This window comes from Miniopterus schreibersii (genome assembly GCF_964146895.1).
Source record: "Miniopterus schreibersii genome assembly, chromosome: 18".
NCBI lineage: Eukaryota > Metazoa > Chordata > Mammalia > Chiroptera > Miniopteridae > Miniopterus > Miniopterus schreibersii.
The window spans coordinates 2,352,627-2,364,824 of record NC_138121.1 but is presented as its reverse complement, the minus strand read 5'-3'; the positions used below and the strand labels follow the sequence as shown (position 1 = coordinate 2,364,824).

Below are 12,198 nucleotides of genomic sequence, written 5' to 3'. Positions count from 1 at the left end.
TGGCTTTTTGGTAATTCACTCCTTCAGATATATTTTCAGGCACCACCATTGTGCCAGGCGCTGTATGACCGACTAAAGTTACATCGGTGAATAAAACAGACGAACAGCCTTTATGAACATTACAATCTAGTAAGGAAGACAGTAAATGGGTTATGTACTCTCAGGATGTCATTAAATCCTATGGAGAAAAAGCTTAGTAATATAGTAACTTATAGTAATGGAGGTTGTAATGGGAGGGGGTTATTTCTTCCCTGCCTCCCTAGGCTTTTCTGGATATAATTTCTGGATATAACACGACTGAGGAACTGAGGAGAGTCACTGATCATAATACTTGTATTGAGAGAACATCCCATGCCTGTTTCTTTTCCTTTTTAATTATTTAATTAAAAATTTTTTTCAGCCCAGCCAGGCATGGCTCAGGTGTTGAGCATTGTCCTAGGACCCAGCAGACAGCGGTTCAATTCCGGGTCAGAGCACATGCCGGGGTTGTGGGCTTGATCCCCAGTTGGAGGCGTGCAGGAGGCAGCCGATCAGTGACCACTCTCTCATCATTGATGTTTCTGTGTCTCTCCCCCTTCCTCTCTCTGAAATCAATAAAGATATATCACTATAGTAATGAGGCATGTATATAACTTATGAGTTGATCAAGTAAGTTTAGAATAGGCCTGTTTATAATGATTGTCTGACAGGCTTCCTGCCTCAGAAACCATAAATGAATGCAAATTCCCCGGGCACATCTCACACCCCCAAACCAGAAACCCCAGTCCTGGGCTGGGGTCCAGGACTGATGCACACCTCATTTTGACATTCTTTGCCCTAAATCCTGAATTACACCTACATCACCACCCTTACAGTGTACCTTAAAATTGGATGGATTCAGGTTGTGCCCTTGCTGTTGATTCCAGACTTTTACTGGCCTGCCTCTAGTGGCCTGTTTCTGAGTCCCCACCCCCAGTGACAACTTAGGATTCTCCCAGAAGCTTTTTCCTACTTAGTTAGGGCCAGCCTCACACTGGACCAATTTCTGAAAATCTGTTTTGTTAGGATTTTAGTTGGTGAAGCAAGGCTGTGAAGATTTACATTTGAGAGAAGTGATGTAGAAAGAAAGTTTATTTCATTTTCCCCACAAAGGGAAAGGGTTAATGTAATGTTAATTATTGCAAGGGCAAGCAACAAAGGGCCAGACTGTTTTTTTAAAGTAGGTATTGTTGCTAGGTGACAAGGAATGGAGGGTTTTGGTTGTCTGAAAGTTTAGTAGATATTAGGAAGGTTGTTTTGAAAAGTTATATTTTGTTTGTTTTTTAGGAGATAGTTTGATAGATGTTTTAGGGAAGTGTTTTATTAGTATTTTTTTAAAGTCTGTAAAATATGTTTAGAGTAAAAGTTATGAAGAGTTTCAAAGAGGCTTGTTTGAAGGGGAGGGAGGAAGGGAATTATTTAGATTCCTTGGAGGGAATTATTCCTGAGTTGTGAGAACAGTAGGGAGGAGAGAGTAGTTTATAGTTTGTCTTGTAGTTTGAACGGAGGGGCTGTTTGAATCAGAGGAGTCAACATTCTTGGGGTTTAATCACCAGGTGTATCTCATAAACTGCGGAAGGCCACAGCCAAGAAACGGAAAGGCCTTTTTCTGTAGTTACATATTTTTTTTTAAAAACACTCTTCTGACAAACTATATTCTGGCCAGAGCTGTCCGTGGGCATCTGCTTACCGGGGGTATTATCTCGTACTGGCCCCTTCTAGGAGCGCCTGCCCCGCTGCTCAACCGACAGCTGACCTCCTCACTGTTGGTTTGGAAGTTTTTTGTTTTGCGCATAAAGCGGAGAATGTACTCCGAGGTCAGAGTCCTGCTCTGCCCGGCGCTCTGAAAGCACCTTAGGGCGCCGGTGTTTGCATCGGGAAGCCCTGACAATTGACGCATTTTCACAAGCGTGGAAGTGCCAGAAAAGGAGAAAATTTCCCCACCTTTTCATTCCTCCGCTCTCACTGGCGGCTGCTCGCCAAGCCCGGCTCGGCCGGCTGTACGGCGGCACGTGCCCCAACATGGCGGCCCCCACGGAGCCGACGCGACTAGGGCGCGGACATATTGCTAACGAACACCGGAAATTGCCCGCCGCGTTTCCTCACCCGGCTGAGATCCTCCTCGGCCACCGTAGAGGGCGCCGGACCTGGGCAGAAGTTGAAGCGGTTCGCGCACCCACAACGCCGGCGCTCTCCTGGTGGGTGTGGGGAAAACTCAGGTGAGTGTGTGGTCTTGTGCCCAGAAGTTTCTTCGGCCCAGTAAAAGTTTTGTTTCTCTCGGTGACGGGTGGGCGTGCTGGTGTGCGGAGCGTGGGACGGTCCCGGGGCCGCAGGGGGGCAGCCGCGCCCGGGCGGAGCTAGTTAATGGGACCTGCTGGAAGCCGGACTAGAGGCACTGAGGGGAACGGGGCGCGCGTGTGCGAGGTCGCGGGGGCCCGGGGCCCGGGGCGCAGCTGAGGCGTCTGTGGAGGTGACGCCCTTGTCCCGACTGTCCGGGTGCGGGGTCCTGCGGGTCACCCCACTTGCAGGGGGTGCGCGTGGCATTTAAGGTGACCGCGGCGTGGGGTTCAGGTCGGGGGTGTAACAGGCGGCGAGAGGCGCCGGGCCGGCGGGGTCGCGGGGCGCCCGCCCGGGTTTCCCGTGAACCAGGAGGTGTGACCGGGGTCCGGTCCCGCAGGATCGTGGGGGCGGAGTTGGGGCGCCCGGGCCCCGGGCTTGGTGAAGGCCGAGGCCTCGGCGGCGTCTGGACGGAGGCAGCGGGGCCCAGGGCGCTAGTTCCAGCCCCTCCGTTTTCAGCTGTCACCCAGCAGCTCTCCACCCACGGAGCCGGGACTAGACCAGCAGCGCCCGTTGTCACGTGTCCTCTGTGACACCCTTGTCGCTGCGAAGGCAGAATTGGGTCGTTGTGACAGAGACGGTTTGGTCTGCAGACGGGAACATGTCCATCTGTCTCTTTCAGAAAGTGTTTGCCAGCGCCTGCTCTCAGCTCTTAGTATGTAGGTAGCAGGGACATATTGCTTATTTGCCCGACATACGTTCATAGGTATTTCTTTGCGGAGGGAATCGCCTTTTTACTTAATATCCATCCCTCTGCAGGGTGACCCGAATCCCAGGGTATTAGGAAGCCCTGGCCCGTCTTAGTCAACCGTGCTGGTTCCAGCTCCCATCGCTAGTGATTGAGCTTCTATGGAATGAGCGTAGGTACATGGTGCAGTTCTAACCAGTTGTATGTGTGAACATCTAGTAGTCGGTTCTGGGAGAGAATATTCTTTTTTAAATACTTAATTCCTTGAGTTTGAAGGGGAGCAGCTTGCCACCCTAAAATATGTCTCTTTGGGACACTGGTCATTTTAGGCAGGTCAGTTTGAAGAAACTGCAGCCCTGGGAGAAAACCTAGTAGAAGTTCCCGGTTGTGAAGGGCATTTACATTTGTATGGGCAGGTTCATCTGTGAGGGCGGCTCTGACCATACCCAACCGGCCTTCACTGTCAGAGGAGGAAGCAGGACATGTATCTGCGGAACATCCTTACCTTTGATCACTGTCCTTTTTCTGGGAACCTCTCATAGCTGACTTGCCACCCCCAACATGGTTTCACTTTTGGTGAAAGTCATATTTCAGGTGATGCTGCAACTATTTTGGCCCGTTAATCCAGCTTGCTGGGTTGCTTCAGTGTATACAGGAGGTATACATGTTGTTAAACTTTTTTATTATTTCTCCCTGTTAATCTGTGTTATATCAATTTAATGATTAGACCAGATAAAGAACCTAGAAGAGATGAAGGAAAATTTATTCTGCCCCTACAATGTCATTTCTCTCATCTCTTTTCACAGTCAGTCCACTTAAACTCCAGAGAATAAAGGAACAGTTAGCTCCAGCACATTTAAAACATAAGGCTTTGTTGGCCTGAAGAATAAATACTTCCAGGAGACTAAATAAAGGGAGACCAGAGATACTGTGGGCATTGCGATCAGGAGCCCTGGAGCATGGGGTCCTGGAGGAAACGTACCGCTCATTGAATTTTCTCACCCCACAGGCTCTGACTCTCCAGGGTGGTCGAAAAGGGGCCGCAGGGAAGGGCCTTCATGCCAACCTTACAAAGAGGCCTAAAGTAACCACATAGGATGATGGTGTAAAATTTAAACTTCCTAGCTAAAAGTCAATTTTTACCATAACTTAACCTCTCTATTGTCTTTTTGCATCTAGAATAACATACCTTTGGAATGTCAAGGTAATTTCCTCTTTTCCAGACCACTCAGGGCACAATCTCCCACCCAGAGCAAGAGACCACAGAGCCCCTCATTGTTACTGTTTTTGTGGTCATTGTTTGTTTACTGTCCTAAACCCACCTACTTAAAACAACTCAGTGTGTTGTTTTAAAATGAGTGTCTACTCATTTTACTTTTTATCCAATCGTAGGGATTTTCACAGTTTTCTTTCTCCCACCTCCCTAATCTATCACCAGTGGATTTCATGTAACCCCCTTATATCTTCTCCTTTGACTCTAATGTGTAAAATAAGGTGCAAAACTGCCAATCTCCAGAGAATTTTCTCAATTCGTTACTATTTTGCTTTTCTGCAATCGTCATCATTTGGCTCAACTAAAATCATAAAATTTCTCTATACACTTGGACCTTTTTTAGGTCGACATTAGTCACAATAGAACCTGTGAAGCGTGAAAAAGTTGCAGGGTTTGTGTATCAGCATTTCTGGGGGCACACTTGCCTGAAGATAGATATTTTATTTTATTTTTGAAGAAAGATTTCTGAACGGAAACTTAGAGCTGACCCAGACACACCAAGACAGAGCCTCTGCATCGCCAGCTCCTTCCAAGGAACAGAAGAAAATGCTCCAGGCTCAGGTGACTTTGGGTTTGCTTTATCCCCTCCTTTCTTCAGTAATGGATTTGTTGAGGCCTATGAAAGACCACATCCATTAATCTGAAAAGTGCATGTGTGTGTGTGTGTGTGCGCGCGCTCGCTAGGTGAGCAAGAACATCCAACTTCTTCAGTGCAGACATTTCTAATTGGATGAGTGCGTAGGTGACTGGATGCACCACTACAAAGTAAAGGGTATGGCAAACGCAGGTTTACAGTTCTGAGTATGACAGAGACACCGTTTATCTATGAATTGTTATATTACTTTCCATATGAACAACAGAAAACCTAATTTTGCCCCACTTTGTATTTTACTAGGCATGTAATTAATTATTCAACTGTGTATAGAAATAAAACCCCACTTGCTGTATAGATGCAGCTTGTAAAGTGAAAATGAGCAGAAAGACTAATATCTCTTACATACGTGGATGAAAAGGGGCCACATACTAAACCTGACAAGCTCAGAGGAGAACTGTGTGGCGACCTTACAAACTCCGGGACCTAAAGTAGCCACAAAAAATGGTCTGCAATTAAAACTGTAACTAAAAGTGAGTCACGGCGGGTCATCATGTCCTAGGCTAGGTCGTCCCTGACAAACCTAGTCTTTACCTTAACTGAGCCTGTTCTCTTTTCGCCTCTGACAGCACACCTTTGGAATGTCAGAGTAATATCCTTTTCCCAGACCCCTCAAAGCACAGGCACCGCACCAGAGGGGACCACAGTTCCCTCGCTGTTGACTTAATTGGTGACTTTAATTATTCTGTACCCGCTTATGTTAAAGAAGTATGCGTCTCATTTTACCCTTTATCCACTCCCAGAGGTACCCCCTTGCTTTCTCCCACCTCCCTAATCTGTCACCAATGGATTTCATGTGACTCACTTATGTCTTTCCTTTTTATTGTAATATATAAAATAAGGTGCAGACCTGCCATTTTCTAGAGCATTTTCTCAATCCATTGAGATTTTCCTTCCAGGAACTGTTGTCAGTTTGGCTCATATAATCTCACAAAAATTCTTTACAGGTTTGAATGCTTCTTACATTGTTATATATCATCTAAAGGACATTGCCCATGAAACAGCATGTTGTTATTACAGGAATCCTTGACATTTCATGATGTGGCCGTGAACTTCACCTGGGAGGAGTGGCAGCTCCTGGACCCCAATCAAAGGAAACTGTACCAGGACGTGATGTTGGAGAACTACAGCCACCTGGTGTCAGTGGGTGAGGATAGCACCCCTGTGTCACTCAGACACTGCCCCGTTAGTGACTTTTCCTTTATAAGCTGCTTATCTCTTCAGAATTACTACAGTTCTCTGAAATGGTAGAATCTCAGATCGTTCTGCTGCCCCAGACAAGAGAGTATAATGTTCTCTCTCCTGAGAAAAAATGCTGTATGTTACACATGTGAAACCTGTTCATTCCCTGAAATGTACCATTCTCCCTTCTTCACAGATCCCAGCCCTATTCCATATGTCTAAGTCTTTTTCATTTTTTTATGAGCAGGGTATGGAGTCAGGAAACCAGATACGCTCTCCAAGTTGGAACGAGGGGAAGAACCATGTACAGTACAGGATGAGCTTCATGGTCTGGTCTCTCCAGGTGAGTGGGTGAGAACCAGCAAGATGGCAGCAGGGAATTCACATTTTAGTTAGAGAACTTGTCAGAGCTGTGACAGTGATTGGAGGAACTAACACCACCCCTCCACGTATGAGAACACTTTTTCTTTGTAGAAGTTCAGAAGAAAATATACCCCTTTTTTCTCTTCTCAGCTCTGACCCCTGTTTATTTTATTTACATCTTGTTTATGTTTACATTGGCTTTTCCCCCCTAGGATTCTCAGGTCTTCCTCCTTTCTGTCCACAGCCACACTGTTTCTGACTTGTGTTACCACTTCTTTTACTATAAAATTCCATTTTCCAGGCCTCTCTGGAAAGACAGAACTTTGGATTCATCACTTTTTTACTACTGGGTCTCCCCGCTCTGTTTGGAAATAGTGTTTTTCCTCCATAACATCCAACCTGCCTTGGATGCCTTATCCCCGTGATAACCTGGTTTTCACGGTGTGTTTATGTCATTCTTTGTCCCTCTCCCTCCAAGGTTCTTAATACTCAGTTCATCACTCTTAAATGTCTCCTCTATTCCTATGAGTTAACCTCTTTCTGTTCTGTGAAATGGACTCCCAAATTGACTTCTCCATCAATATTGTCTACTGTACGCTTTCTTCCTGTGTATTTTACTCATTGTCAGCTGGCCTCTTTTTCTCATTCTTTTTAAAATTTAGTTTATCTTTCTGCACTAGACATTTTAAATTCTCTTCATCTTGGTATCACCTGGGATGTCCCCTACATGCTGAGCTCTCTACTATTTCATTTAATGAACAAGAAAAGATTTTTTTAACATGCTTTATCAGTTCTTGCCTAAACTAGGTTATAACTTATGTCTGCTTTCCTAGTTTTCCTAATTCAGATTTTGCTTCATTCTTAGATGTTATCAATGCATTTATTCTACAATAGGTTTTGTTTTCACATCATATTTTTAATGGTTTTACTTAGATTTAATTCACATACCATACAACTTATCCATTTAAATGATATAGTTAATTAGTTCTTAGTATATTCATATAGTTGTGCAATCATCACCTCAGTCAGTTTTGGAACATTTTATACATGCATATTCTCATCATTGCCTTGATTCCTATAGCTTTGTATTATGTTTCAGACACTTTTGATTTCTGGATCCTTTAATTTCCCTTTGTATTTTAGAATCAGCTTGTGAATTTCTGGGGGGGAAACAGCTTAGTTTTTGATAGGGATTACACTGAATCTGTATCTCAGTTAGGTAGGAGTTTCATCTTAATCATATGCTACATCCTAACCCAGAATCATTGGATGTTTTTCTCTAATTTGGTCTTTACTTTCTTTCCACAACGTTTTATAAGTTTCAGAATAAAAGTTTTACACTGTCTTTCCTTAAATTTCTTCCTAAATGTGATATTCTTTTTTATGATGAAGTAAGTGGAATTGTTTTCTTGTTTGCATTTTCTGGTTATATATTGCTAGGATATAAAAATAAAATTGATTGCTTTCCCATCATATTCTGATGACACTTATGCCCAGGTAACCGAGTTTCCTGTCATATGGAACTGCAGTTTCTCTCTCAGTGATCTCTGTGATACGCTATCATCTTGCATAGAAAGTCTGTCCTCTTCCTAAACACTCCTTAATGTGTTCTGTACCTGTGATTGCCTCCTGCAATTGATATGATTGCTATATATTTTTTAAAGTTGCATTTTGATAGCCTGATATTTTTTAAAGCTAACAGTAGTATTAAAAAAAGATTTTAAAAAGTAGACCTTTTCCTAGCCAGTTTGGGTTTCGTCGCATGGACTGAAGGATCCCAGGTTCGATTCCTGCCAAGGGCAGGTACCTCGGTTGCAGTCTCAATCCCTGGCCCCAGTCAGGGTGCATGCTGGAGGCAACCAATCGATGTATCTCTCTCACATTGATGTTTCTCTCTCTCTCTCCCTTCTACTCTCTGAAAAGCAATGAAAAAAATGTCCTCAGGTGAGGATTAAAAAAAAAAGTAGACCTTGTCTCTACTCTGCATATTACTTTCATTCTCAGCAGAGGTATTATATAAACATGTCCTAGGGTATAAATTGCTATAAGGAATATTAACACACTGAGTCACGCCAGTTGGGCCCAAATATAGTTCTTATTCTGCAACATTTAGATTGTCCTAAATGGTTACTTTACATGAAGGCATTTTGTAAAAACAGTTTTATTTCAAACTAAGGTTATGAGAGATTATAGAATGAATCACTGTTTTCTTCTGTCCTAGTAGTTGGTAACGTTGATGATCCTCAGTGTCACTTGCAAAGTCAGAAGAGTGTGAAACGATGCTGTGAACATAATATGTTTGCAAATATTGTTAATCAGAGAGAAGGCCATTGCCTTTTAAAGCAAAATTGCAATATGTTTGAGATACGTGAAAAACTTCTAATATCAAATTTAAGTTTTGAAAACCAAAACAGTAGCTGTAACTTAAAGAACTTTGTTGATGGGAATGGAGATGGGACACCCATTCTGCATGCTAAGCATGAACAATTTTACACTAAAATTAAATTGCCTGTCAGTGCCAAGCCTATCAATAATAAGTCCCAGGTTATTCAGCAACAGAACACTCACAACATAGAGGAAGCCCACATACGCATTGAATGTGGGGAAGCCTTCATGAAGATGTCTCAGCTCAGTGGTCATCAGAGAGTTCATACTAGCGAAAAACCTCATGGATGCAGTCCATGTAGTAAAACCAGCTCCAGAAAATCTAGGCCCACTGAAAATCAAAGAATTCATATAGGACCAAAACAATATGAATGCACTGAATGTGATCAAACCTTCCTCAAGACATCACAGTTCAATATACATCAGAAAACTCACATGGGACAGAAACATTATACTTGTAGTGAATGTGGGAAAGCGTTCACCAAAAAGTCTCGGCTCATTTATCATCAGCGAACTCATACAGGAGAGAAACCCCATGGATGCAGTTTATGTGGGAAGACCTTCTCTACAAAGTTCAGTCTCACTACCCATCAAAAAACTCATACAGGAGAGAAACCCCATGGTTGCAGTCTATGTGGAAAGACCTTCTCTACAAAGTTTTGTCTCACTAACCATCAGAACACTCATACAGGAGAGAAACCCCATGGATGCAGTCTATGTGGGAAGACCTTCTCTACAAAGTTCAGTCTCACTACCCATCAGCAAACTCATACAGGAGAGAAACCTTATATATGCACTGAATGTGGAAAAAGCTTTTCAGTGAAGCGCGGCCTTATCCTACATCAGCGAACTCATACTGGAGAAAAACCCTATGTATGTAATGAGTGTGGGAAAGACTTCACCTGGAAGAACACTCTCATCAGACATCAGCGGGCACATACAGGAGAGAAGCCGTATGTATGTAGTGTATGTGGAAAAGGCTTCACCATGAAGACTGATCTCACTGTACATCGAAGAACTCATACTTCAGAGAAACCGTATCTGTGCAGTGAGTGTGGGAAAGGCTTCTCAATGAAGCACTGCCTTATTGTACATCAGCGAATTCATACTGGAGATAAACCTTATGTATGTAATGAGTGTGGGAAAGGCTTCCCCTGGATGTGCCCTCTCATCAGACATCAGCGAGGACATACTGGAGAGAAGCCCTATGTGTGTAGTATATGTGGAAAAGGCTTCAGCATGAAGGGTGGTCTCACCGTACATCAACAAACTCATACTTCTGAGAAACCATATATGTGCAATGAATGTGGGAAAGGCTTTACTCAGAAGTATAAACTCAATGTACATCAGCGTACTCATACAGGAGAGAAACCTTATGTATGCAGTGAATGTGGAAAAGGCTTCCCAGTGAAGAGCAAGCTGATTGCACATCAACAGATTCATACAGGACGGAAACCTTATATACTGTAGTGAAAGGAGAATGACTTCACCTTGAAGACCCTCTCATCTGACACCATTGAACACATACAGGAGAGATGCCTTATATATGTAGTATATGTGGAAAAGGCTTCACTGTGAAGACTCGTCTCAGTGTACATTCACTTATATGGGAGAGAAACCCTGTTTTGTGATGAATGTGTCAAAGGCTAAACTGGAAAAAGCATGCTCATTGCATATCTGCAAATTCATATGCAGATGAACCGTAAATATGCAGTGGAATGGACTTCACCATGAAGAATACTCTGGGTGTACATCAACAAACTCCACTGCAGAGAAGCCATACAAATGCAATGAATGTGGTGAAGGCTTTAGGAAGAAGACATGCCTCATACAACAGCAGAGATTTCATCAAGGAAAGCCTTCCTTTGCATGTTCTGAATGTGGAAAATTCTCATTGTTATAAAATGATCTCATTACCCATCAGAATTGACATGGGAGAGAAACCCTATGAATGTAATAAATATGGGAAAGCCTTCACTATGAATTCAGGACTCAATGCTCATCAAAGAAAGCATACAGGAAAGAGGCCCTATGGGTGCAGTGATTATGGGGTAGCTTTTGCCCACTTGTTAATCCTTGTTAAACATAAGAGAATTACAGAATACACTTTTGGGAAAACCTGTTGCCAGTTGCAGGCCCTCAAGATGATAATGTGCAGTGAAGAATAATTTAATGCAAAGAATGTATTGCTGTATTTACTGTCCAATTACCTCATTTTATATCGGTGAAAAAATTTACAAAACAACTCAGATACAGTGAGCCTTGGTGAAAATATTTTAGAACATTATATGTCTAAAATGTGTATACTGTGATAAATCCTATGAATGTGATGGACTAAAGAAACTCTTTAGTGGGAAGTAGATCCTTCCATATGTGATCATCAGAGATCATGAATGAATATTTTTAATTGTGGGAAAGTGTCTTCCAAAAAGTAAGGCATCAAGAGATGTCAGTTCATACTAGAGAAATAGTTTTTTCTGGCAGTGAATATGGCATGGTTTGCAATTTATGTTACTTCATCTTTTGCCAGGAAATCCATTCAGAAATAACTCATAAATATTCAATTTGGTGGCAAAACCTCAGGTAACTTAATCAAGGAAAGAAGAATTGAATGAAAAACCATTCTGCCATATGACTAAACATATAATATACCTCACAAGCCATTGGTGCCAGGATACCTTCAGCCATATTTCTAGTTGCCTTGTCATTGATATTATAAGTTTCAAACTGGCAGTTGCCCTCATTGTGGATTAAACTTTAATATATACAACACAGGAGTGGTCTATGCCTATTTTATCATGTAATTAACTTTTGCATTTTTTTACTTCATACTTTGTTATTTCAGAATATTTGAAGTACTTGAAAATGAAACAGTATATTCATTTCATAACAAAAGCAGCATATTTGGATTTGTTTAACCAAATTTATAAGTAGCTTCAAGTGGTTTATAAAATTAAATATGATTTATATATATTTTTTATTATTCCTGTTAATCCTCACTTGAGGTTCTTTTTTCCACTGACGTTTAGAGAGAGTGGGCAGGAGGGAGGGGGAGGGAGGGAGAGAGAAAGAGAAACATCGATTGGTTGCCTCCCACATGCACCTGGATTGGGCCAGGGATTACACCTCCCAACACTATCACCTGAGCCACACCAGCCAGGGTGAGAAAAACACATCTTGATTGGTTCCCACCATACACGCCCTGACCGGGAATCGAGCTGGTGACCTTTTGGGTGTGGGATGATGCTCCAGCCAATTGAGCCACAGTGGCCAGAGCGGCATTTTCTTTTTGAATTTGTA

At 42.7% G+C, this 12,198-nt stretch overlaps 1 protein-coding gene across 1 annotated transcript; it reads left to right on the top strand.

Moving 5' to 3' along the window:
• The first annotated feature begins 2,136 nt into the window (after nucleotides 1-2,136).
• LOC308547625 (uncharacterized protein) lies at nucleotides 2,137-11,787 on the top strand. Its single transcript, XM_081118304.1, has 5 exons — nucleotides 2,137-2,237; nucleotides 4,774-4,877; nucleotides 5,989-6,115; nucleotides 6,398-6,493; nucleotides 8,735-11,787. The coding sequence occupies exons 2-5, from the start codon at nucleotides 4,863-4,865 to the stop codon at nucleotides 10,366-10,368; spliced, it is 1,872 nt and encodes a 623-aa protein (XP_080974430.1). The 5' UTR covers nucleotides 2,137-2,237; nucleotides 4,774-4,862; the 3' UTR covers nucleotides 10,369-11,787.
• Nucleotides 11,788-12,198: the final 411 nt, after the last annotated feature.